Raw genomic sequence first — 27,850 nt, 5'->3', positions numbered from 1 at the left:
GGGCTACCAGGGACCAAATTTTGCCCAGTGAGCATGCTCAGGGAATGCTTGGCATGCAGGCCAGACGGTAAGGGTCCCCTGCTCCTTCACGCGAATGGGGTACCGTTATCTAGATTCCAGTACCTGCGGGTTTTCCGCATGTGCCTAAGACACCAGGGCCTCGATGGGGCACAATATGGGACGCATTCGTTCCGGATTGGGGCGGCAACGGATGCATCACGCGCGGGGCTGTCAGTAGCTGCGATTCAAAAGATAGGGCGATGGAAGTCTAACAGATACCGGTCCTACATCAGGCCCGCATTATCTGGTATTTAGCGTGCTTGGATAAACCCCCTCATCCTCTTTATGCCTTCACTGACGCCGCACCCACTTGGATAATCGGAGACTCGCTTATACACTGGGCAGAGAAGCGGGCTGTCAAATGCCCATGCGGGGCTAACCTCAGGTTGCGAACGGAGGAGGCAAATGTGGTATGGGGGGGAGGTAGGTGGCTGCGGTGGGCTCAGTTGCTCCTGCGGCTAATGGTGATGGGTAGGGATAGGAGGGCGCCGCAGATCTTGCTCCTCCACGTCGGGGGCAACGACCTGGCCGCTCGACGCTACTTCGAGCTGGTTAATTCAATAAAACACGACCTGGCCCTCATACTCGCCAGTTGGCCAGGAGTACAGATCGTTTGGTCGGACATATTGTGCAGGAGAGTGTGGAGGGGCGCAAGGGCACCGGGTGCCATCGACCGAGCGCGGGTCAAACTGAACAAGATGGTGGGAAAGTTTGTGACGCAGTGTGGGGGATGGCAGATCACCCATCCCGAGTTCGACTACAAGTCAACCGGCCTGTTCCGGCCCGACGGCACACACTTATCCGAGATAGGGGCGGACTTGTTCAATAACGATTTGCATTAGGGGCTGGAGAGGGGCTGGAGAGGGTCCTTGCGGGGTTGGCGGCACGGTCTAATTTAAGGAGGTTTAAATAGAGCCGTGAGTGGTGGCAGTTCGGGGGTAAGTGCTTGTCCTTGCCAGATGGGCTCGGGGCGGGCGTCGCCCGGGGGTAGGAGCGATTGGGCGGGGTCAATCTAACTTGACACCCGGGAACCCACTCGCGACAACGGCCGGCTCTTTAGGGGTCGGCCGGGTACGGGGGCAGCAGTATATAAGAGAAAAGAAAAGAAACAGGCGCACACCTAGTTCTTTAAAGTATAACAATTTAGTTTATAGAACAATAAAAACAGTCAAATGCCCACTCACAAAGGTACACGTTTTAAAAGCAGGTATGAGATAGGCTCTCATAAGCCAGTACTGCCGTCCGATATCAGCAATGGTATCCTTAACCTGTTTGTTCTCCACGTGGTTCGAACAACCAGAAGTGGCGTCCCTCCGGTCGGGTGCCCGGCACAGGAAGTCCCTCCGGGAACCAGCACCTTCAGGTCCCTGCTTCTGATTAGTGCACCACCGGGGAAAAAGGATCCAAACTTCTTCTTAGCCTCACACAGCCTGCAATGTCTCTCAAACAGCAGTGGTAATGTCCGTGGGAAAGTGACACCTCAGTCTTAGCCACGCCCTACGCATTTCGTCATCTATGATGACTTCATCAGGGGACCTGATACCGGATTGTGGCTAACAAAATGCTTTTATTTGTGCCAGCTTTCGAGATACACTAATCTCTTCTTCTAGCGGTGTTACAATGAATGTAGCAAGAAAGGTTTAACTTAAAAACAGTGCATCTTGGAATGTTATCTGTGACTGAAACCTATCCCTCCCCCCTATGCTCTAAGTGATTTATGACTTGAGGTGTTAAATGGTCCCTGAATGTTAGTGATGTAAGAGTGTGTGGAGTGGGAGTGTATACCAATGCTGGGGTAGGTGTAGAAATGTAAGAGGGTGTTGCAATACTATGTGTGTGAGGATACTATGTGGTCCCTATTGGTATATAGATATGGAATTACATTGTGTATTTGTATGTGTAAGAGACAGCTGTGTGTGCATTTATATAGCGCAGTATGTATAGACATGGCCTTTAGCACTCATGGGAAGAGAGTTCTCTTGTGTCAGGGTAGTGACTCATGAAACTGCGCTCTCGTTTTAGGCCACCGCTAAGTGTCCCGCATATGTGCATACATTTGTATTAATGCAACCGTCTCTCTTTCGGTGTTCTAAGATTACCTTTGAGTATGACCACCTTCAGATCATTCATCATATGGCCCGTCAGAGAAATGTTCGCCGACAGAACTGTCTCTTGTTCCGCGTGTGATGCTGTGGCGATGCAGATTCATTCTCTTGTTTAGCCCCTGTCCTGTCTCACCTATGTAGCAGCAGCCCCACATAAGGTACATGTTGAGGTTTCTTAGGTCGGGGAGAAGTATGCCTTGCACTGCATACACTGTGATGCCAAGGAGAGACTGATGTCGCTGGGTCACTAAAATATCATCTTTATTGAGGTCTTCAAACCATGTTACATTGCCACAAGTAGCTCGAGGAGGACGCTCTTATATATACCTGATAGAACCACTTGATGATCATTATTTATATAACAAACGTGCAGTTTTGTTATTAACTTTTGTAGTACTACCTTGGTTATATTGTATTACATGGTAACAGCTTTTTATAATTCCATGTGTTTTTGTAGCTATTTGCTTTACTCTAGCGACCTCTTGTGTTCAACTATGATAACATCAATCAGATGCTAATAGCTTATACCAGTGGTTCCCAAACTTTTTCGGTTCAAGGCTCCCCAAGGCGATCAGGATTTTTACAAGGCTCCCCAAGGCGATCAGATAAACAAAGTTGTATATACATACCTAACAGTTGCAGTGCACAGTTGGTGTCTCTCTCAGGCACACTCTCGATCTCTCAGACCCACACTCTCACTCTCTCAGACACACTCTCATGCTCTGACACACACTCTCTATCACACTCTCTCTCACTCACACACTCACTCTCTCACACACTCTCACACTCTCTCAGACACACTCACTGTCTCAGACACACTCACTGTCTCAGACACACTCACTCTCTCAGACACACTCACTCTCTCGGACACACTCTCTCACTCTCTCAGACTCAATCTCTCAGACACACTCTCAATCTCTCAGGCACACTCTCAATCTCTCAGACACACTCTCTCTCACTCTCTCAGACACACACTCTTTCACTCTCACTCTCTCAGACACACTCTCTCAGACTCTCACTCTCAGACACACTCACTCAGACACACTCTCTCACACAGACACACACTCTCTTAGACCTCACTCTCACAGACACACCCTCTCTTAGACCTCACTCTCTCAGACACACTCTCACTCTCTCAGACACACACTCTCACTCTCTCAGACACACTCTCTCTCAGACACACACTCTCTCTCAGACACACACTCTCTGACACACTCTCTCTCAGACACACTCTCAGACACTCTCACTCACTCTCTCAGACACACACTCTCTCTCACTCTCTCAGACACACTCTCTCTCAGACACACACTCTCTCTCAGACACACACTCTCTGACACACTCTCTCTCAGACACACTCTCAGACACTCTCACTCACTCTCTCAGACACACACTCTCTCTCACTCTCTCAGACACTCTCTCTCACTCACTCTCTCAGACACACTCTCTCACTCACTCTCTCAGACACACTCTCACACTCTCTCAGACACACACTCTCTCTCTCTCAGACATACACTCTCAGACACACACTCACTCTCTCTGACACACTCTCACATTCTCTCAGACACACTCTCTCACTCTCTTAGACACACTCTCTCACTTTCTCAGACTCAATCTCTCAGACACACTCTCAATCTCTCAGGCACACTCTCAATCTCTCAGACAAACTCTCTCTCACTCTCTCAGACACACACTCTTTCACTCTCACTCTCTCAGACACACTCTCTCAGACTCTCCCTCTCAGACACACTCACTCAGACACACTCTCTCACACAGACACACACTCTCTTAGACCTCACTCTCACAGACACACCCTCTCTTAGACCTCACTCTCTCAGACACACTCTCACTCTCTCAGACACACACTCTCACTCTCTGACACACTCTCTCTCAGACACACACACTCTCTCTCAGACACACTCTCTCTCAGACACACTCTCTCACTCTCTCAGACACACTCTCTCACTCTCTCAGACACACTCTCTCAATCTCTCAGACACACTCTCTCAATCTCTCAGACACACACTTTCACTCTCACTCTCTCAGACACACTCTCAGACTCTCTCACTCTCAGACACACTCTCTTAGACCTCACTCTCTCATTCCTCACTCTCTCTCACTCTCTCAGACACACACTCTCAAAGACACACACTCACTCTCTGACACACATTCTCTCTCAGACACACACTATCTCTCAGACACACTCTCTCAGACACACTCTCAGACACTCTCACTCACTCTCAGACACACATCTCTCACTCACTCTCTCAGACACACACTCTCTCTCACTCTCTCAGACACTCTCTCTCACTCACTCTCTCAGACACACTCTCTCACTCACTCTCTCAGACACACTCTCACTCACTCTCTCAGACACACACTCTCTCTCTCTGACACTCTCTCACATTCTCTCAGACACACTCTCTCACCCTCTCAGACACGCACTTTCCCACACTCTCAGACACACACTCTCTCAGACACACTCTCTCTCAGACACACTCTCTCTCAGACACACTCTCAGATGAAGTTGCTGCTCAAGTACGGCCGTTTGAGTTGGAGGAGCTCATTGCACTTTGCATTTGCATGGATCAGCGCCTCCAGGAGCAAAGAGCAGAACGTTCACGTCACCAACAGCCTCCTGCCAGACCTCACACTTTCCATCTCTTATCTCCAGAACCCCTTACCTCTGATGCTCTGGAACCCATGTAACTAGGAGTCAATAAGCTATCTCCTTCCGAGAAACAGCGCCGTCGTCCCTCCGGACTCTGCCTCTACTGCGGCAACCCCGGTCAGCAGGCTCTTCATGGTCCCCTCAAGTCGGGAAATGCCAGCTCCCAATGAGACCCAGGGGAGTCTCATTAGGAACACTCTCTCTCTCCCCCATTAAAAAGAAAAAATCCTCCCTAATAGGATCTTGATTCCCGTTTCCCTTAATACCGAGACCTCTTGCATCCCAGCCTTGGCCTTCATCGACTCCGGGTCTGGAGGCAACTTTATAGATCAAGAATTTTCCAAGAGGAACCGGTTCAGGGAAAAGTGTTAGCACAGGTAGGTCCCTTTGCTAGGATAGATTTGCCTAGGAGGGGGCTGGATGGGCTTGTGGTAGCCGGGGAGGAAAGGCAGTTGGTAGGGCAGTTAAACTTCCCCATTACCCTGGCAGAGCATCAGGGGGTCTCTCGGATCAGAGCCTCCCTGTTGCAGCCTTGCTATGCGCTGGAGGTATTAGGGGCCATGGCAAAGTTGGACCACCCCAGGGATACCTGCCAGCCAGGAGTTAAGGTGGTTGCATCTGCACAGATGCCCCTTAACTCATCCTTGTTAATGGGGAAACTGCTTCAGGGAGATGTGCCCACACAGGTAGTTCCTGTAGCTAGGTTAGAAGTGCCTAGGGGGAAGCTGAGTGAGGGAAGGCTGCAGGTAGATGGGCAACCAGAGGTAGCTGAAGGAGGAGAGGTGCTGGTCCTATGGGAGGCTAGGCAGGCAGGCACTGTGGAGCAGGTGGAGATTGGGGGTCAGTGGAGTGTCAGTCAGAAGTCAGAGGTTAGGACTGGGCTGGAAAATCATAGGAAACTTTGTACTGACTTGCCAGGGAAAACACCCATGACTAATTTCTCAGGGCTCACAGGGGAGGGCAGCATAGTGAAGGAGGGAGGAGAGATGCTGGCCCTAGAGGTAAGTGACTCATCTCCAGGTCCTTGGGTTGGTTCAGTAGCCCCAGTGCTTGAAAAGGAGGATGTTACCCACTTCTGTGGGGGCTACTGGCAGCCCACGGCAGAGAGGGTATCAGGTGCTTGTTTCATGTCCCACATTGCTGAGGGGGCAGGGACCAAGCATCTGAGCATTAGGAATCCCAGTAAGGGTTACTGGGAGATTCCCTTGCCCCAGGGGGCGAGGGAGAGGGCAGTTGTCAGCATCCCAAGTGGCTTCTGTGGTATGGTAGGGATGCCCCTCGGGTGTGGGGACTGCCCTAGGGAAGAATAGGGTGGGGTATGTAGGAGTAGGTCTGCATGTGGATTTTCAGGTGGTCCCAGGGCAAGAGCAGATGGGATCCCTACGAGAGAGTGTTTTGACCTCCACCCTGACTGACTTGACCAAAAAGTGACGGTCTGTGCTTATTATCTGGTCTCCTGTGTGTGAAGAGACATGCCAGGCAGTGTGCAAAGTACAGCCTTATCTGAAGGGAGGCCCCTTCACTGTGGCCCCTGTGCACCATTTATTGGGTGGGTTGCAGAGGGTATCAGGGGAGAAGGAGAGACTGTTGCATTGGAGCCCTGCCCTTCAAGACTTGGACTTCACTGTTCAACATAACAGGGACAGTGAGCACGGTAAAGCACAGGAACTCTCTCTCAAAGAAAACCCCTCTGGACTTGTGTTCTTCAATGGTGCCAGAGGTGCCCCATATCCCAGGTGGGGTAATGAGCCGCCAAGCCCCCATTGAGAAGGGGAGGTGTCACGAGGGGGGGGGGGGCGGTGGCTAGCCCAGTAATAAAGTGGTTACCCCCCAGCTGGCCATCCCTACCATCGTGTGGGAAGAAAGGGGTTAACTGTTATAATGGTTAAATGTGTATGTATTTCCCTGCCTCAGTACAAAATGTATTCCCCTTTGGTTTTAATGTATTTCCTTGCTCCTACAGTGGTTACACCAAACACATACACTGGGGTCAGCTCGGGAGGGAAAGGGTTAACTGGTTGAATGTTTATAGCCCTTTGTTCCCCTTCCCACCTTTTCACCTACCATTTGCCGGCACTGTCCCATAGGTCACCATTGGAGCTCCATATACGTCAATGGAGATTGCAAGATTTTTGACCCTATACCTAGGAAGACCAGCAGATGGCACCCGAGAGGATGACCGGAGCTCCCCATTGAAATGAATGGCGTAATGCATTTCAATGGGAAATACCTCGAGTCCGCTTTCCAAGAACATGGTGATACATTATAACCGTGTTGGCTGACTGCCAAACCCAGTATCCGAGTACCGCTACTGTTTCAATGAAAAGAGCATTGATAGCTAAATTGCCGTGGGAACTCGGTCGCGGTCAAGTTCAAAACCTATTAAAATATGAATCTTTGGTTCTAGGGCAGCAAGCAATGAAATTCTTTCTGCCCCTGGCTTATGGGGACACCCTCACTCGACTCCAACTGGGTCCAATGGGTAATGACCGCGGGAAAGGGTCGCGCCCACCACGAGGGTCGCGGCCATTGACATTAATGGCGGAGGAAAGCTGCTAGATTTCAAAAACGCTAGGTGTAAAATTGTGTAAACTTGAAACCATTATCTCCGGTTCGGTGAGGGCCAGAGGACTGGGATTTGGCCACCAGGTAGTCACCCCTCTGGCATGGTTGCATGGCCATTCCCAGCACTCTCAGGCTACTTACCATCTGGTCTCACAGCTGCTCCAGAGGGGTTAATACCCTGACTTACAGCATCATATGTCTCCTATATCCCACCAACATTAGCTGGTTAATAGGGATAGCTAAAATCATATATTAGAAGGCGTGACAGCAGTTCATCAGGCATCAGATATAAGAATGAAGACACGATAGACCCTGGGCATAGAGCTTACAATCACTTATATGGGATTTGGGCTCTATACCCTAACATTGGGTCGCAGGGATTGGAGAACAATTACCTGGACCCAATTACCTTCTGCCAACTCATGTGGGAAGCAAGATAGTACCTGACCACAGGGGGTGGGCATTCCTCTAGTCAGAGACGCATTTCCTTAGCCGCACTCTAAAAAGCTGGCATCTCCATGTTTGCCAACGCGCGTTTCCTTCCCTGAAGAAGCTCCTTAGCTGGAGGGAAATGCGCGTTGGACGTGCAATGGTGTCAGTCTCCTACTTGGAGCTGTTTTAATGTAGTGTTAGTAGTCTCCTGGTTCAGTGTGTATAGACCGTAGTACTTGGCTAATTCAGTCCAGTTCTTACAGTCATTGAGTTCTGTTGCTATCCCTCCTATCTATGTGATTAATGTGTCTTCACAGAGTTCATGCTGTGAACTCACCAACACTGTTGCTGTGAGTGTCAGTTTTTCATTCACAGTACTTGCACCTCATAAAATTGATAATAAACTACTGTGGTGTTCAATGGTACATATTATATTAGGAGCATTGGATATTAATTTATTTGTTTGCGCTCGCTGACCTGCATATACTTACCATCTGGTCTCACAGCTGCTCCAGAGGGGTTAATACCCTGACTTACAGCATCATATGTCTCCTATATCCCACCAACATTAGCTGGTTAATAGGGATAGCTAAAATCATATATTAGATGACATGGATGCCTGACTGTGTTGATTTAATTCATTTTTAATTCACGTTACACAATTCTTTGGTAATATATGTTTTAAGTAAATTTATTAAAAGTTATTTTTTACACTTAGTGGTGTGCAGTTTAGTGAATTCTTTTAGGGGCACAATTACTTTGTGTTTCCCTTCCCCTTTTTCTGATATCCCTTGCGAAGACTCGTTTTCGCTTCCATTAACAACAAACCCTTTACACTTACTCTTTCCCTCTTTGCCTTTTTCACTCGCACCACCAGGGCCTGCCTTCTCCTCTGTTTCTTGCGCTTCCCTATCTAACTTCTTATTTTCCTCTTTTCCTTTACTCACGGTCTGTTCCTCTTCCCCACTCCCGTCAATACTGGACAAATCCAGCGCACAAAACTTTGACTTCATCACCCTATCTTGCCGTAGCTCACTCTTCCCCTCCCCTTCAACTGTAGAAACATCATTGTCACTTTGTAAACTACGTTTTTGCGCCCTTTTCTTGGGTCCGGTCGTGTCCATTATTTCCACTTCCACCTCCCCCTCTATTGGGCCACTCTCTACCATTTCTTCCATTCTTAAATCCTCCTCATACATTGCTGTTATAGCCAGGTCAAGCCCTGCCTCTTGGGAACTCTCCATCTCACAAATTCCCTGACCCTCCACTGTCTCTTCCTCTTCTTCTAGCACAATCCCCCTTTTGCTGCCTGGGCATATGTCCTTTTTGTGCACTGCCATGCCAAGTGTCCTTCCTACCACATAGATGGCATCCCTTAGGGGCTCCACAGTTGGCTGCAGTATGTCCCTCTTCCCCACAATTACGGCACACAATTCCCGTTTTCATGCAACCCTCCTTTGTATGTCCATAAGTGTGACAATGCCTGCAATATAGAGGCTGTCCCGGGTAAAACAAAAATCCTCTATCTCCTCTGATATTGAACATGGCCGGTGGGTGTGTCACTCCTCCCGGACATGATGGATCCCATCTGAACCGTATTAAAAAATGTCTCTTCCCGTTGAACATGCCATACGGGTTTTTAAGTTCTTCCACTCCTCTGATCATTTCACAATACCGTTTCAAAAAAGTCACAATCTCCTCTTTCCTTGCATACGGATTGTACATGTGAAGTACAAGTGGTCTCTCCTCCAGCATAAAACTTGGAATTACCTTGATGCCATGTAAGATCGGGTAACCAGACTTCTCCTTGCACGTTTCAAAAGTGCACCAAACATCCGCTTCTTGATGACAGGTCAGGTCATAAATCCCCTGAGCAGGGAAATCCTGAAGGCAGAAGATCCTCTCAGCGTCCAGACCGATCAATTGCTTCAGCACCTTCTCCACTATCCACAGCAGGTTCACTCGACATCTCTCGGTCTCCTCGATCAGAAACCGAATGGAATTGCGCATTCCAGCTTGCAACGTCATCTCTCCCAAGCTCAGGTGCGGCACCCCAAAAGCAGCAAGGGACTTTAGCCAGTAAAGGCGATGTCCCATGGGCAAAGGTGCTGGCCCCTCACTTCCGCATCTGCTCGCTCAGAACCGCTCGCTCAGGATCACTCCTCTTAGCTCGAGATGGCGTGCCCCCCCAAAAGCAGCAGGAGTCTTTAGTCCCCGAAGAGACGATGACTCAAGGCCAAGGGGACACAGTCTCAGCTACACCGCTGTTTCGACCTTGATGGGTCTCATCAGTGTGGGGTTGGTAACTGGCTATGCAAAGCTGAAGCAATGAGGATGGGTTTTACCATACTTAGTTAAGTTATGGTGAGTAAAAAAAGTGACAAAAACACTCCACAGCAAAGCATATAGCAAATGGAAATATAACTGTATGCTCATTTGCATGTCTTAGACATGTCTGCAACCCCGCCTTTCACCATTATCACCCAGAACACAGCACTTCCACTGCAGCCAGGGATTCTGGGAAATGACATGAAAATGAGTACACAGTATATATATATTGTCAAAAAAGATTAGGCGATACCGTTTTGTGGCTAAGAAAATGCTTTTATTTGAGCGAGCTTTCGAGATACACTGATCTCTTCTTCCAGCGGTGTTACAATGAATGTAGCAAGAAAGATTTAACTTAAAAACAGTGCATCTTGGAATGTTATCTGTGACTGAAACCTACTGTATCCCTCCCCAGTGTCCAATTATTTCCAGACCGAACTGTTTGTGTGTGTATATATATATATATATATATATATATATATATATATATATATATATATATATAAAGCAGAAAATAGCCTTGTTAGTCCAGTTGCGATAGTGCAGAATAAATGAGTTCTTCAGTATTAGGTGATACCTTTTTTATTGGACTAACAATTTGTGTAATTTATTCTGCAATATATATGTATATAGCTTAAACCCGTTATAACGCGATCCGTTACAACGCGAATCCGCTTATAACACGATGCAAGCATGGCTCCCAATTTTCGTATTTATGAATACTTTACAACACGATTATTGGTGTCTTAAATACTTTATAGTACAATGCATACAATTGTACATTATTTCTAACGCGATCCGCTTATAACACGATGTGATTCTTTGGACCCCAAGCACAGCGTTATAAGGGGCTTGAGCTGTATATATATATATATATATATATATACAGCTCAAGCCCCTTATAACGCTGTAACCCACTGTATATATATATATATATATATTATATATATATATATATATATATATATATATATATATATATATATATATACAGCTCAAGCCCCTTATAACGCTGTGCTTGGGGTCCAAAGAATCACATCGTGTTATAAGCGGATCGCGTTAGAAATAATGTACAATTGTATGCATTGTACTATAAAGTATTTAAGACACCAATAATCGTGTTGTAAAGTATTCATAAATACGAATATATATATATATATATATATATCCTACCTTTCTGGTGTAGAAATGAGCCAAAAGCAACGTAATGATACTGTTTCTTTCTAATCGGCACAAACAGATACATTTTATTAATTTTTAACATTATTACCCTTCCTATTTTGTTTTCTATTGCAGCTAGTTTGGGTTGTGTTCGTGTCTGCCTATTCATCACTAGGACATATCATTTTCCTCTGTAATTCATACCCATTTATCAGTGTGCTAAAGTCATTACAGGCTGTTGTAATGTATCTTCTGGGAGTTGGGTGGACAAAGCCAGTTAATGCTTTACAAAGTGCAACTATCTTCAATCAAGTCTCTGCAGTATGTTTCTATGGAACATTCTTTGTCGTCGTTACAGTTTTGTGGACTAGAATGGTAAGTTAAATATCCTCCATTTGCAGGGTTTGTTGATCACGTAATTTGTCATTTTGATTTCAAATTTAAAAAAATTAATTGAAATACAACTTTTTGTATGGTCAGAAAAAAATATTTTCCAATTTCTAAAGGCAGTATCAAATGTCAGAGTGCTGAAATTTGTTTATCCTGCTAAAACAATAGACCTACTTTACCCATCTACTCTACAGCCCAGGTGTGCATCACTGCTGTAATAACAATACATTAAACATAGATCTATTGTGAGAGGTTTACATATTGCATGAGTGAAAATAAGTACAGTTCCAGTATGTGCTTTTTATCTCTCTTGTAATTTTGATTTTCTGAGTCAAACTATTTAACATTGCTTATTCCTGATTTTTGAATAGTAATGATCTTACTCTCATAATACTCAACCAAGCATGACAAGTGTAGGTGATCAATGTGTAACCACAACCTGTTTCCTTTGATGTATTTGTTTAAACAACCTTCTCTGAAAGATTAATACATTGGCCAAATACTATATTTTTTACATATAGTTTTTCAAAACATTTTTTACACAGCAGGGAAATGGAAAAAAAAAGTGTCATGGAAGACTCTTCTGACTTAACTCTTTCTTATATATACATATACTGTATATATAGAATCCAATGCACAGCCGGCACACCATTTGCAAGTATATATATCTATATATATATATATATATAGCTCAACCCTGTTACAGCGTGATCCGCTATAACGCGGTTTGAGCATGGACCCAAATTTAAAAAATAAATAAATAATTTTTTCAAAAAACATTTTTTTACATTTCTTTGCACACTTCACACTGCATACACTGCACACACACAGCACACTGCATACACTCACTTGCACACTGCCCACACTCACAGCATACACTCAATGCACACTGCACACACTCACTGCACACTTCATACACTCACAGGACACTGCACACACTGCACACACTCAGCACACTGTTCACACTCACAGCACACAGCATTCACTCACTGCACACTATGCACACTCACTGCACACTGCACACACTCACACACTAACAGTACACACTCACTGCACACACTCACAGCACACAACACCCCCCCTATCTCTGGTGTCAGCTGCTATCTCCTAAATCACTCTTGTACACAGAAGGATAGAATGCCTGTGGAGTAGAGCAGGAGACAAGAAACAGGAACAAGAAAACACACAGACAGAGACACACACAGACAGAGACACACAAACATAGACAGACAGACACATGAACACACACCTCTCTCCCTAGACAGGGCAGGTTCCCCCGGCGTCCCTGAAAAGTTTGCCAGTGAGAGAGAGTTGAAGGAGGAAAAGCTGCTGTGTGGGGTGATCAGTGGCCAGGGACATGTGAGTAAAATTGGCATGGAGAGGAGGCTGCAGCCCTGAGCCTCGCACTCTCCTAGCCCTGCCTGCAGCTCTCTGACTGCTGGAGACATGGGAGGAAGGGGAGGAGGGAGGAAGGGGAGGAGGGAGGAAGGGGAGGAGGGAGGAGCACAGTGCAGCACAGTGTGATCCCAGCTCTCCCCCTCTGTAGACACGGAACCCCGGGTGTGGTGGCCATTTATTTTTTATTTTTAATTAGCGCAACCCCGTTTGTAGCGCGGTCGGATCGGGTGGCCCCCGAGGATCGCACTATAACGGGGCTGAGTTGTATATATAAAAAGAAAACAAAAAGTGTGCAAATATAGTATACAACTGTAAAAATATATATAATGGATGCTGCCACAATGTGTAGGATACACACAGAACCAGAAATATATAGAATAGAGAAACAAAAGGCGCAAACCAATATATAATGCTTGCAATCTAAACAAACTAAAGTAAAACACTATGAATGTGCAGTAATAGGAGGGTCTGGAAATACCTAAAATAAAGAAAGAGAAACCCAGGACATACTTGAAAACGAGAGGCAACTATCAATGTATTACTTCCTGGTAAAATATTTTTATAAATAAAAAATAAAATAAATATGGTGAAGTACGTAAATCTCACAACGCAAGCACTGAACCTACTTACGAAGTGGTAGATAAAACAGGCATGTCGGTACAGAGACCATCTTGAGCAGCAACAATGAAGTATATAATCAGATCACACCCATGGATACAGAGGACGCCGTCTATCTACAGTCTTCAGATGTCCTGGATTGTTTGTAATCAGATTACTCTTCTCCTTGGTGAATCGATCTCGCGATAATGTACCTGCATGTTGGTTGAAAACAGCTGCTGCTGGTGTGGTGTATACTCTGCCGACACTCCTCAACCAGTGAGGATTAATAAAAAGTTCAAAATGCCTTTAAAAAGGCATATGATGAGAGAGTCCGTTCCCTGCAAGAACTCTGCTATAATATAAATAGATAGCAAAATGCCCTACGCATTTCGTCCGAGAGGACATTGTCAAGGGTTATGTTGCATACTGCTTGTCAATCCTATATAGCTGAAACTAACACCTGGTTGGTTGATTGGCTCCATTATGCTTAATCAAGATAGGAATGACTTGCAGATGGCAAACATAACCAGTGCACAATTCAGGAACCATCCTTATGATAAGAGACAATGAAGTAAATATACTGTATCAAAAACATTTGTAAATAGGACTACATATTTTGACAGCATAAATAATGGGGAACAATTTAACATAGAGATTAAAAAGAGCAGAAAATACAATGAACTGTAATTCAAAAAGAAAGAAGGGGAAGGGGGAGCACTGGTGGAGTAATAAAGTCGAGTGATATCTTATTCAGGTGTGTAGAACACTGAAAAATGGATGGTGTGAAACTAAAATAATTTAAACACTCACACGGCCTTGTGCGAATGCTTGCGCATCAAGGTATCTTTTGCGTCCTTGGTTCTTTTTCTTGTGGATTCAGTCTCCACTTCTCGTCAGGGCCCTTTTTCTCTCGATCTGGTGTCCCTTGTCTTCTTTGTACCTCACCTTTTTCTTGCGTGTTGTATCACCCTCAGAGGATCCTGGGTTGATCCTCCATTGGGGTTAGAGTCACAGGAGGACAAGAACCAGAGGGAAAACCTTGTCTACCATCAAGGTTTTTTGATACCATACTTACCCTATTCCTAGGTAGCGCCCAGGTATTTCCATTCCTGAACTGTAATTCAAACTAGGGAAGAAATGATCCTAGATCTATATCTACATTGAGACCAAGTGGAATAAGCGTTTTTACAGCATTATTTTTGTATCCATTTGGTCTCTAATCTAGTGATAGCATTCACATGGTCACCACCTCTCCACTTAGTAGGCAATAGGTCTATACCCATGAAAATAGTACCTGTAATTGTGAACTTCCATATAATGTTTGGATAAATAATGCTGTTGAAAACCTTTCCTAATATTAGTTAGATGCTCTGCAAAGCGTAGTTTTAATTTTCTTGTAGTGCGCCCAATATATAGTGTTTGTTACAGGGGCACTGAACAAGATAAACAGAATTCAAAGAATCGCAAGTTATGAATTGATTGATGTCAAATGCAGTTCCTGTAGACTGAGAAGTGAAGCTTTATATACTTTTAAGACTATGTAAATTAAGTTTACAGGCTCTACATTTGAGACATTTATAGAATCCTTTAACATCCAAAAATGTTGTATTAGATGTTTTATGTGTATATGATTTTAAACAACTAGGTGCCAATTTGTTTTTTAAAGTATTTGACTTGCTAAATAGAACACGTGGAGTTGGAGGCAGATGAGATTGAGGAATGGGATCTTTAAGAATTAGATGCCAATGTTTTTTTATTACTTTTTTAATATCTGGTGCTAATGGGTTATATTGAGTAATAAAAAGGGTATTTACAGTGTAATCACTAACTTTTTTTTTTATCGGAATTATAGATTAGAAGGTCTTGCCTACTAATATGATCAACTTTTAGATAATCTTGATCCAAGATATTTTTATTATACTTTTTAGATTCAAATTTATCCAATAGTGTTTTGGCTTGTTCTTTATATACGTTGTTATCAGAGCAGTTCCTCTTTTTCTTCTCAATTCCCCTTGGGGGATATTTTCGAGCCAGGTTTTATAATGATTACTGTTTGCTTCGATGTAATTTAAGCAGCTGACTGGTTTATGATATGTTTTTGTATATATTTGACCTTCATGGATGTATAAAAAGACATAAGTGTATTGTGATCATAAAGACCCCATACATCCCCCTTGTAGACCTATAATTTCTGGGGTCCAATCCATTACATCAAATTTATCATCATTCATAGATTTGTATTTACAAAAGTTAGTAAAAAAACTCAAATCTTACTTGAAAGACACAATGCATGTTATTAATTTATTAAGGGATATAGTTTGGACTCCACAATTTATTTTGGTCACGTGATGAAACCTTTTTATACACTATTATACTGTAGAACATGATCACGGGTGTAATGCTGCACGTCACTTTTTGGAGTTAGAAGGCACATTAACGAAAGCACATATAGAATTCATTATCACTTTAAAAAATGTACTTTGATGCACAACTTTTTTTGGTTCGAAGATGAGATATTTTTGCAGATCAAAAGTACTGCAATGGGTACCAGATTTGCTCCTAGCGATGCTAATCTTTTCATGGGATTATGGGAACATGAAAACATCTGGTCCCAGCATGGGTTTGGAGCAAACCTGGAACTCTGGTCCAGATTTGTGGACAATATTTTCTTCAATTGGGAGGGTGATTACAATACACTTATGTCTTTTTTTAAACACATGAATCACAACAATTATAATCTCAAATTCACATACAGTATAATTATAGCACTACTAACATTGAGTTTCTTGATTTATTAATATACCCCCATGAAGGTCAAATATATACGAAAACATATCATAAACCAGTCAGCTGCTTAAATTACTTTGAAGCAAACAGTAATCATTATAAGACCTGGCTCAAAAATATCCCCCAAGGGGAATTGAGAAGAATAAAGAGGAACTGCTCTGATAACAACGTATATAACGAACAAGCCAAAACACTATTGGATAAATTTGAATCTAAAAAGTATAATAAAAATATCTTGGATCAAGCTTATCTAAAAGTTGATCATATTAGTAGGCAAGACCTTCTAATCTATAATTCCGATAAAAAAAAAAAGTTAGTGATTACACAGTAAATACCCTTTTTATTACTCAATATAATCCATTAGCACCAGATATTAAAAAAGTAATACAAAAACATTGGCATCTGATTCTTAAAGATCCCATTCCTCAATCTCATCTGCCTCCAACTCCACGTGTTCTATTTAGCAAGTCAAATACTTTAAAAAACAAATTGGCACCTAGTTGTTTAAAATCATATACACATAAAACATCTAATACAATTTTTTTGGATGTTAAAGGATTCTATAAATGTCTCAAATGTAGAGCCTGTAAACTTAATTTACATAGTCTTAAAAGTATATAAATCTTCACATCTCAGTCTACAGGTAATGCATTTGACATCAATCAATTCATAACTTGCGATTCTCGAATTCTGTTTATCTTGTTCAGTGCCCCTGTAACAAACACTATATATTGGGCGCACTACAAGAAAATTAAAAATGAAAACTACGCTTTGCAGAGCATCTAACTAATATTAGGAAAGGTTTTCAACAGCATTATTTATCCAAACTGTAACAGGGGACTTATCCCTGTTCAGTAATGTGCCTTTAATCTAGCAGTGTGGTAGTTAATTACTAAATACCACCTGCCTGATTAGATTATTTACAAAAACCTGTCTGTTCAGACAGGAAGTGACTCTCCTTAGCTCTGACTGAGAGCTGACCTTTGGAGAGACAGAGCAGAGGTTCTTGAGTCCCAGGAGAGACTGACCAAAAGAAACCCAGATCTCTGGAGCTGACCAGTCTTGAGCTCTGCCCAGCACAGCTGATTTCAAGACACAGGGAAAACTACTACACCTGAAGCTGAACCAGGAAGTGAGAAGATTTTCCATCCAAGAAACAGATAAGACTTTTATTCTTAATAGACTGCTTATATCTGCTTATTTCATGCTATATGTTTTGGGCTGCGAGAAATGCTTGACTAAGGGAGATGTGAATTATTGCATAGTGTTTCACTAGAAATACTCCCAAGTGAATAGGAGCTTTGTTCCCCCCCCCCCCCTGTGTTTGGATGGATTTCCTGATGAAAAGGAAAAGGCACAATAAAGCCTTATTATAATTTCACATTATAAACGTCTCCAAATTGTGTACCTCTGTGAACGTCCATCTACACAAACATTATATGGAAGTTCACAATTGTGATCCCACAGGTACTATTTTCATGGGTATAGACCCATTGCCTACTAATTGGAGAGGTGGTGACCATGTGAATGCTATCTCTAGATTAGAGACCAAGTGGATACATGCTGTAAAAACACTTATTCCACTTGGTCTCAATGTAGATATAGATCTAGGATCTTTTCTTCCCTAGTTTGAATTACAACTCATTGTATTTTCTGTTCTTTTTAATCTCTATGTTAAATTGTTCCTCATTATTTATGCTGTCAAAATATGTACTGTAGTCCTATTTACAAATGTTTTTGATACAGTATATTTACTTCATTATCTCTTATCATAAGGATGGTTCCTGAATTGTGCACTGGTTATGTTTGCCATCTAAGTACGGAGCCTGAGGAAGCCCATAGGGCGAAACGCGTTGCTCAAAATCCCCCAGCTATTTTGATCTGTTGCGGCCACCGTCGGGAGCAGGACACGGGAAGTGCAGAGCTCCATCCGGACGCGGAGAGAGTTTTGCTGCAGAACCACGAACCCCGCTAAACATCCCTTAGAGACTGGCTTTTAATCTTATTCCACACCGCAGCTCACTAGTTGAGTAAGCGGTGTGTTTGTTGTTAACCATTATTTTTATTTTGAATAAAGACTTTAGCCTCGACTCCCTGGGCTTATAATTTTTTATCATTCTGGGAGAGAGAAATCAACATCAGAGGCTGCCACAATTCCCCATCCAAGGATGATAGACAGAACAACTAAAGATACCATTCCAAGTGTGCACTCACACTTGGCCGTGGTGACACCACACATAAGAAAAAGGAGAGGAAAAGCACAGATGAGAGGCGGAGACCGAACCCACAAGATAAAGAAGGTGACATCACACCAAAAAGAAAGAAAGGAAGAGCTCAGGCGAGAGGCGGAGACCGAATCCACAAGGAAAAGAAGCGAGGACGCAAAGATAACCTTGATGCGCAAGCATTTGCACAAGGCCGTGTGAGTGTTTAAAACTATTTTAGATTTAAAAACATCCATTTTAACACTTCAGAGTCTCTTACACCTGAATCAGACTGTACCCTACTCTATCATTCCACCAGTGCTCCCCCATCCCCTTCTCTTGTCTCCTTTACTTTGAAGGATCCTGGGTAGATCCTCCTTTGGGGTCGTTAGAGTCACAGGAGGAAAAGAAACAGAGGGAAACTTTGCCCACTACCAAGGTTGTTATTATACCCTTATCCAACATTTAACTATTTATAGGGAGCGCCCGGGTATTTCTGTTCTATAGATATGTTTGCCATCTGCAAGTCATTCCTATCTTGATTAGGCATAATGGAGCCAATCAACCAACCTGGAGTTAGTTTCACCTATAAAGGATTGACAAGCAGTATGCAACATATCCCTTGACAAAGTCCTCTCGGACGAAATGCGTAGGGCATTGTGCTATCTATTTATATTATAGCAGAGTTCTTGCAGGGAACGGACTCTCTCATCATATGCCTTTTTAAAGGCATTTTGAACTTTTTATTAATCCTCACTGGTTGAGGAGTGTCGGCAGAGTATACACCACACCAGCAGCAGCTGTTTTCAACCAACGTGCAGGTATCGCAAGATCGATTCACCAAGGAGAAGATTCATCTGATTACAAACAGTCCAGGACATTTGATGACAGTAGATAGACGGCGTCCTCTGTATCCGTGAGTGTGATTCGATTATATACTTCACTGCATTGTTGCTGATCAAGATGGTCTCTGTACCGACAGGCCTGTTTTATCTCTCACTTCGTAAGTAGGATCAGTGCTTCCGTTGTTAGATATCCCAAATATACGTACTTCACCAGATTGGCTTCTCTTTCTTTATTTTAGGTATTTCCAGCACCCTCCTATTACTGGACATTCATAGTGTTTTCCTTTTGTTTGTTTAGATTGCAAGCATTATACAGTATATTGGTTTGTGCCTTTTGTTTCTCTATATTATATATATATATATATATTAATATCTATAATATATATATATATTTATATATATTTATATATATATATATATATATATATAATCTCTCTCTGTATATATGTGTATATATATATATATATATATATATATATATATATATATATATATATATATATATATTCGTTAGCCACAGAACGGTATCATCTATTTATTTTTTGATTATTGAAGCTCGGCTAACACGGTACTGATACCTCTACATGTATATATATATATATATATATATATATATATATATATATATATATATATATATATTATATATAGAAAAGAGAGAGGAGAGAGCGCACGCCCCATAGTATAAAACCATAAATTTAATGATGAGAAAGGGACGGAGGGGGAAGAAATGAACTCACAAGGGTACACGAATTAAAAGCATTTAGTGACAATATCACCACCATCCGGTAGCTGTGCTTGAATCAGAAGTCCATCAGTCTCTCAGAGATGAAAGGGCAGTGATCCGTCAGGGTGTCCAGAGTGCATGGATATTGCTTCAATGAAACGTCCCAGGAATCCCAGAGAATATCTCCTTGCTGGATGGCCTCTGTATTGTTTGGCGCTCGAACCGGCCTGTTCCTGCGCATGCGTGATGACGTAGTGTCCGTGCGTATTGCGTAATGACGCTCCCTGACGCGTTTCGTCACACACGGGCGACTTTTTCAAAGGGTGATGAAGAGTGGATGTAGGGGTATGTATATATACCCTAATGGTATCTTAGCAATCCCTCGATCCAGCTGATAACAAGTAATTGAATAAATATATACTAAATGAACTAGTAGATAACGTACTAATGATTAACGGAGCTAAGAAGAAAAACAAGTCTAATACTATACAATGAGACAACATACAATAAGCTAAGTCAAAAAACTATAGAGAACCTGAAATAATTATGGAAAACTATACGCGCATATATATTTATTCAATTACTTGTTATCAGCTGGATCGAGGGGTTGCTAAGATACCATTAGATCTAATGATCTGCACTCAATGACAAGGTATAGGACTGGAATTACATATAAACCAGTGTCAGTCCTATGCTCAGGGTCTTCAATTTTACCAACAACTTGATGCCTGATTGCTGTATGAATTGCTAATCCTGTTTCCTGATTACTTCATCATCCCAATCCCTAGTAAGTGCTATTTATTGTCTGTTATTTGTACTATCTTGCGTGTTCACCTTCTTTAAGGAATAAACTCTCTTTATTATATCTAAGTCGTGTTCAATTCAACCCAGTTATTTGGTGTATATTATATCCTATCACAAGTTACCTTGTCTGTTATTTGTACTATCTTGCAAAATATATATATATATATATTTTGTGAGAAAAAGAGATGACCCCGCATCCATAAGACAAGTTAAGGCAACTAAAAAAACCGACAAGGTAAATCTAAATATAATAATCTGTCGGTGGTGCTATAAGGGCATATAATATTATAAGGGCATATACAATGAATCATTGTAACATCGCCGGAAGAAGAGATCAGTGTATCTCGAAAGCTCGCACAAATAAAAGCATTTCGTTAGCCACAGAACGGTATCATCTATTTATTTTTTGATTATATATATATATATATATATATATATATATATATATATATATATATACAAATACAACTGTATGCTCATCTGCATGTCTTAGGCAGGTCTGCAACCCCGCCTTTCCCCATTATCACCCAGCATACAGCACTTCCACTGCAGCAAGGGATTCTGGGAAATGACATGCAAATGAGCACACAGTGTCACTTTTTGCCTCAATAACCATTTTTAACATGGTTCCCTATAGGCTCAAGCTTGCTGCATGGTCACAGCTTTGAGCACAGCCAGGGTTAAGGTGCATACCCAGAAAACCACCCACAGACAGCTGTTTCGACCTTGATGGGTCTCATCAGTGTGGGGTTGATTTTACTGGGAATGCAAGAGAGGCTATGGGATAGGCTAAACCATAATACTGAGTTAAGTTATGGTGAGTAAAAAAAGTGACAAAAACCCTCCACAGGAAAGCAAATATGCAAATATAACTGTATGCTCATCTGCATGTCTTAGGCAGGTCTGCAACCCCGCCTTTCCCCATTATCACCCAGCATACAGCACTTCCACTGCAGCAAGGGATTCTGGGAAATGACATGCAAATGAGCACACAGTGTCACTTTTTGCCTCAATAACCATGTTAAAAATGGTTATTGAGGCAAAAAGTGACACTGTGTGCTCATTTGCATGTAATTTCCCAGAATCCCTTGCTGCAGTGGAAGTGCTGTATGCTGGGTGATAATGGGGAAAGGCGGGGTTGCAGACCTGCCTAAGACATGCAGATGAGCATACAGTTATATTTGCATATTTGCTTTCCTGTGGAGGGTTTTTGTCACTATTTTTACTCACCATAACTTAACTCAGTATTATGGTTTATATATATATATATATATATATATATATATATATATATATATATATATATATATATATATATATATATATATATATATATATATACATACATACATACATACATGTAGAGGTATCAGTACCGTGTTAGCCGAGCTTCAATAATCAAAAAATAAATAGATGATACCGTTCTGTGGCTAACGAAATGCTTTTATTTGTGCGAGCTTTCGAGGTACACTGATCTCTTCTTCCGGCGATGTTACAATGAATGAAGCAAAAGGTATACTTAAAAACATTGTCTCTTAGAATGTTATCTGTGCTGTTCCTTCCCCCGGTGTGGATGTGTTTTATGACTGGAGGTGTCAAAAGGTTACTAAATGCAAGTGAAGAAAGAGTGTGTATGTGTATCAGTGTGAATAAAAAAGAATGGAGAGCCCATAGTATATACAGGGCTTTACACAAGGTGTGTGTGGAGTGGGAGTGGATATAAATGGTGTGGGTGGGTGTGGAAATGTGAGAGTTTGTAGCACAACTTAAAGTGTGTGTGGATACTTAGTGGTCCCTATTGGTGTATAGGGATGGAAAAACAAGGAGTATTAGTATGTGTGGAGACAGCTGTGTGTGCATACATATAGCACAGTATGTACAGACATGGCCTTTAGCGCTCATGGGACGAGAGTTCACTACTGTCAGTAATGACTCATAAAATTTCGATCTCTGTTTAGGCCACTGCTAAGTGTCCCGAACAGTTGCATAAATTTGTATTCATGCAACCGTCTCTCTTTCGGGGTTTTAAGATTACCTTTGAGTATGGCAACCCTCAGATCATTCATCTTATGGCCAGAGTCAGAGAAATGTTCGCCAACAGGACTGTCTTTTGTACCGCGTGTGATGCTGTGGCGATGCAGGTTCATTCTCTTGTTTAGCCCCTGCCCTGTCTCACCTATGTAGTAGCAGCCCCCTGGGCATTTCATGCACATGATGAGGTACACGACATTGCTGGAAGAACAGGTGAACCTTCCTCTGATTTTGTATTCCCGATTCCTGTGTGGTATTTGTATTGTGTCCGCTGTGTAGAGCATTGCGCAGGTTTTGCATCTTGGGTCCTGGCATGGTTTTGTCCCGCATTCAGTTGATATACTTTATTATGCTGAATACTTTACTCCTCACCATAATATTCTTGAGATTATGGGGTTGTCTGTATGATAATAAGGGTGCTTCAGGGAAGACCTGTTGCAGTCTTGTATCTTCCTGGAGGATGGGTTGTAGTTTCCTGGTGATCTTGCGTAGGGCTCCTAGGTGTGGGTTATATGTGACCACCAAAGGTACCCTGTCGCTTCTCTCCTTCTGTTTGTATTCAAGGAGATCACTTCTTGGTATTCTGGTGGCTTTGTGAATTTGCTGGTCTACAATTCTGTGGTTATATCCACGGTTTATAAAGTCTGATCTCAAGGCTTTAATCAGCTGGTCTCTGTCTGCTGTGTCGGAGCATATCCGGTTGTATCGTATGGCTTGACTGTAGATGGTTGCATGTTTGGTGTGTGTCGGGTGTAAGCTGTTGTCCCTCAAATAGCTGGCTCTGTCTGTAGGTTTGCGGTATACAGAGGTCTGTAGTTGGTTGTTCTTTATAGTAATGGTGGTGTCAAGGAAATGTACTTCATCCGGGGAATGGGTGAGTTTGAGGTTAATGGTCGGGTGGAAAGTATTGAAGTTGTCATAGAACTGTAGGAGGTCCTGTTCGCCAGAGGTCCAAATCAGGAGGATGTCATCGATGTAGCGAAGATATGTAAGGGGTTTCAAGTGACAGGTGGACAGAGAGTCACTTTCCAGTTTTGCGCAGAACAGATTGGCATACTGTGGCGCCATCCGAGTACCCATAGTGGTCCCGGTTGTCTGAAGGTATGTGTCATTTCCAAATGTGAAGTACACTACCGACACACTTTATTGAAGTGTGGTCGGTACCGCAAGCTGGGAAATCTCCCGGCTTGCTAGTGGCCGCCCCTCGGCGTGCCGCGCGTCATAGACGCGCGGTCACGCGTCATCGGGAGCGTGCGCCCGCTGCACGCGTGTCCAGGGGCTCCCCGAGGGAGCCCTGGTGTCCCGCGATCGCGGGACAGCGGCAGGGGGTTCCGGGGGACCCGGCGGACCCGGCAGCGGTAGGGAGAGCGCCCCGATCGGAGGGCGCTCTTCCGCTGCTTCGGCGTGCGCCCGTCACACTCGGGCGCGCGCCAGGCTACTGCTGCGGCACAGAACGGGCAAATGCTCGAATAAACTGTGCCGCAGCAGTAGTTATGGGTCAGAATAAATTCGATGCATTTAGTCACTGTCTCTGTGAGTGGCTCCTGCGGTCCCAGAAAGTATCTGCATGCTGAAATCCCATCCTCGTGGGGGATGTTGGTATTTAGTGACTCTACATCCATGGTTGCTAGTAGTGTTCCTGTTGGGAGGGGGCCAATGGCATTCAGTTTGTTTAGCAGGTCGGTGGTATCCTGGATATAGCTGGGTGTGTTCCTGACAAGTGGTTTTAGAATGCCCTCCACCCAGCCAGAAATATTCTCGGTAAGTGTGCCAGATCTCTGGATGACATCTCTTTTGACACCTCCAGTCATAAAACACATCCACACCGGGGGAAGGAACAGCACAGATAAAATTCTAAGAGACACTGTTTTTAAGTATACCTTTTGCTTCATTCATTGTAACATCGCCGGAAGAAGAGATCAGTGTATCTCGAAAGCTCGCACAAATAAAAGCATTTCGTTAGCCACAGAACGGTATCATCTATTTATTTTTTGATTATATATATATATATATATATATATATATATATATATATATACATAGAGAGAGAGAGAAAGAGTTAAGTCAGAAGAGTCTTCCATGACACAATTTTTTTTAATTTGCCTGCAGCGTAATGGCTCCATCTTTAAATATAAAGAAATATATAAATAAAATAAAGAAAGAGAAGCCAATGTGGTGAAGTACATATATTTGGGATATCTCACAACGCAAGCACTGATCCTACTTACGAAGTGGTAGATAAAACAGGCATGTCGGTACAGAGACCATCTAGAGCAGCAACAATGCAGTGAAGGATATTATCGGATCACACCCCCGGATACAAAAAGTGTGTGTATGTATATATATATATATATATATATATATATATATATATATATATATACATACACACACTTTATATATATATATATTTACAGAGCCTTTATGCTTTACTGTGGAGGGTTTTTGTCACTTTTTTTTTACCCACCATAACCTTAATAGTAGTGGTGATTATTTAGTCTAGTCTCAAACCTGCTTAGCCATTAAGACCAACCTCACACTGATGATACCTATCAAGGTTGAAACATGTCTGTGAGTGGGTTTAATGGCTTTGCATCTCATCCAAGCCTCTGTCTAAAAGCTGTGTTTAAAACAGCATGCATTGGCTTGAGGATTGGCTTGTGTAATACGAGCTTGAGACAAAAGGTGGCACTGGGTGCTCATTTGCATGTCATTTCCCAGAATCCCTTGCTGCAGTGGAAGCGCTGTATGCTGGGTGACAATGGGGAAAGACAGGGTTGCAGACCTGTCTAAGACATGCAAATGAACATACAGTAATATTTACAGTTTATATATGTATATGTATGTATGTAGAGGTATCGGTACCATGCTAGCCAAGCTTTAATAATCAATAATGAATTGACAATACCTTTCTGTGTCTAACAAAATGCTTTTATTTGTGCCAGCTTTTGAGATACACTGATCTCTTCTTCAGCGATGTTACAATGAATGAAGCCAAAAAAAGGTTTTTACTTTAAAACAGTGCATACTGGAATGTGATCTGTGATTGAAGTCTATCCGTCCCCCCTGTGCAATATGCGTTTTATGACTTGAAGTGTTAAATGGTCTCTGAATGTTAGTGATTTAAGAGTAATGTGTGTGTGTGTGTGTGTGTGTGTGTGTGTGTGTGTGTGTGTGTGTGTGTGTGTGTGTGTGTGTGTGTGTGTGTGTGTGTGTGTGTGTGTGTGTGTGTGTGTATGGAAATATAAATTGGTAAAGAGCTCACAGTGTATAAAGCACTTTACAAAAGGTGTGTGTGGAGTGGGAGTGGATATCATTGGTGTGGAAATGTAAGAGGCTGTGGCATAACTAAAAGTTTGTGTAGATACTATGTGGTCCCTACTATAAGGATGGAATTACAAATAGTATTTGTATGTATAAGAGACAGCTGTGTTCATATATATATATATATATATATATATATATATATATAAAAAGAAAAAGCGCCCGATCCTAGTGTAATTCGAATATAAAGAATTTAATTATTAAAAGTAGACAATTGCCAACTCACACTTTTTCCATTTAAAACAAGCAATTTATGGGACCTGCCCATGCACCACACTGACGTCTGGGAATCAGAATTCTTTTCTCTGCATGTTGACGTAACTGTTGAAATTCAGCCCTGCTGTGGGATCTGCTGCCGGTTTGGACCTCTCTCCACTGCGGGGGAAGGTAGATGTTTTTCTGGCTGTGTTCGATCACCTACTAGTCGAATGGCAGGATGCAGGATCTGACGTCTGTGCCGAATGTTTGAGCATGAGCTAGTTGCCCTCCGTAGTTTCCAGTAACACGTGACTCTACGCGTTTCTTCCACTTCCGCGGATTTCATCAGGGGATCATATTTTTTATAATTGTATTCATTTATATTTTCATTTTTATTTTTCCATTTTTTCTAAATTTATTTTTTATATAATTCATTTCTATTCACTTTTTTCTACATAGTGCAATTTGGATAGTTTCCTGTTCATTTTTTAACATTGTACACATCTGTGCTGGGTTCATCATCCTGCAGCTTGAGGTCTGTTTTGCAGGTATAAGGTGTACACTGATAAGGGCGCTGTCTTTCAATTTCAATATATATATATATATATATATATATATATATATATATATATATATAGCGCAGTATGTATGGACATGGCCTTTCGCACTCATGGAAAGAGAGTTCTCTCATGTCAGTAGTGACTCATAAAACTTCGGTCTCTATTTAGGCTATCGCTAAGTGTTCCAAACAGTTGTATAAATTTATATTCATGCAACGTCTCTCTTTTGATGTTCTAAGATTACCTTTGAGTAAGGCCACCTTCAGATCATTCATCTGGCCACCTTGAGATCATTCATCTTGTGGCCAGAGTCAGAGAAATGTTCGCCAACAGGACTGTCTCTTGTTCCGCATGTGATGCTGTGGCGATACAGATTCATTCTCTTGTTTAGCCCCTTTCCCGTCTCAACTATGTAGTAGAAGCCCCATGGGCATTTCATGCAAATGATGAGGTACACCGAAGGGAAGAAAATCAGGGATCCACGGATTTGCTCATTAAACTAATTTATTGCCAAGTCTATTGGCAATAAATTAGTTTATTGAGCAAATCCGTGGAGCCCTGATTTTCTTCCCTCCGTTATACCCTGGATTGATACAGAGAATCCTGAACCAGGAGCTCCGGTAGTTGTATCCCCTTTGTTCTGATCATAATAGTGTGCAGCAA

The 27,850-nt window shown here is 42.5% G+C and overlaps 1 protein-coding gene across 1 annotated transcript in view; it reads left to right on the top strand.

The window, feature by feature from the left end:
- Nucleotides 1-27,850, top strand: part of LOC142487294 (polycystin-1-like protein 1) — a 174,770-nt gene that overhangs the window by 13,711 nt on the left and 133,209 nt on the right. Inside the window, exon 2 of the mRNA XM_075586349.1 lies at nucleotides 11,455-11,694. Coding sequence (XP_075442464.1) covers nucleotides 11,455-11,694 — 240 coding nt within the window. The remainder of the gene's footprint in view (nucleotides 1-11,454; nucleotides 11,695-27,850) is intronic.

Source organism: Ascaphus truei, chromosome 2 (assembly GCF_040206685.1).
Source record: "Ascaphus truei isolate aAscTru1 chromosome 2, aAscTru1.hap1, whole genome shotgun sequence".
In the NCBI taxonomy this organism is placed as follows: domain Eukaryota; kingdom Metazoa; phylum Chordata; class Amphibia; order Anura; family Ascaphidae; genus Ascaphus; species Ascaphus truei.
This window is presented reverse-complemented; position numbering and strand designations above follow the sequence as displayed.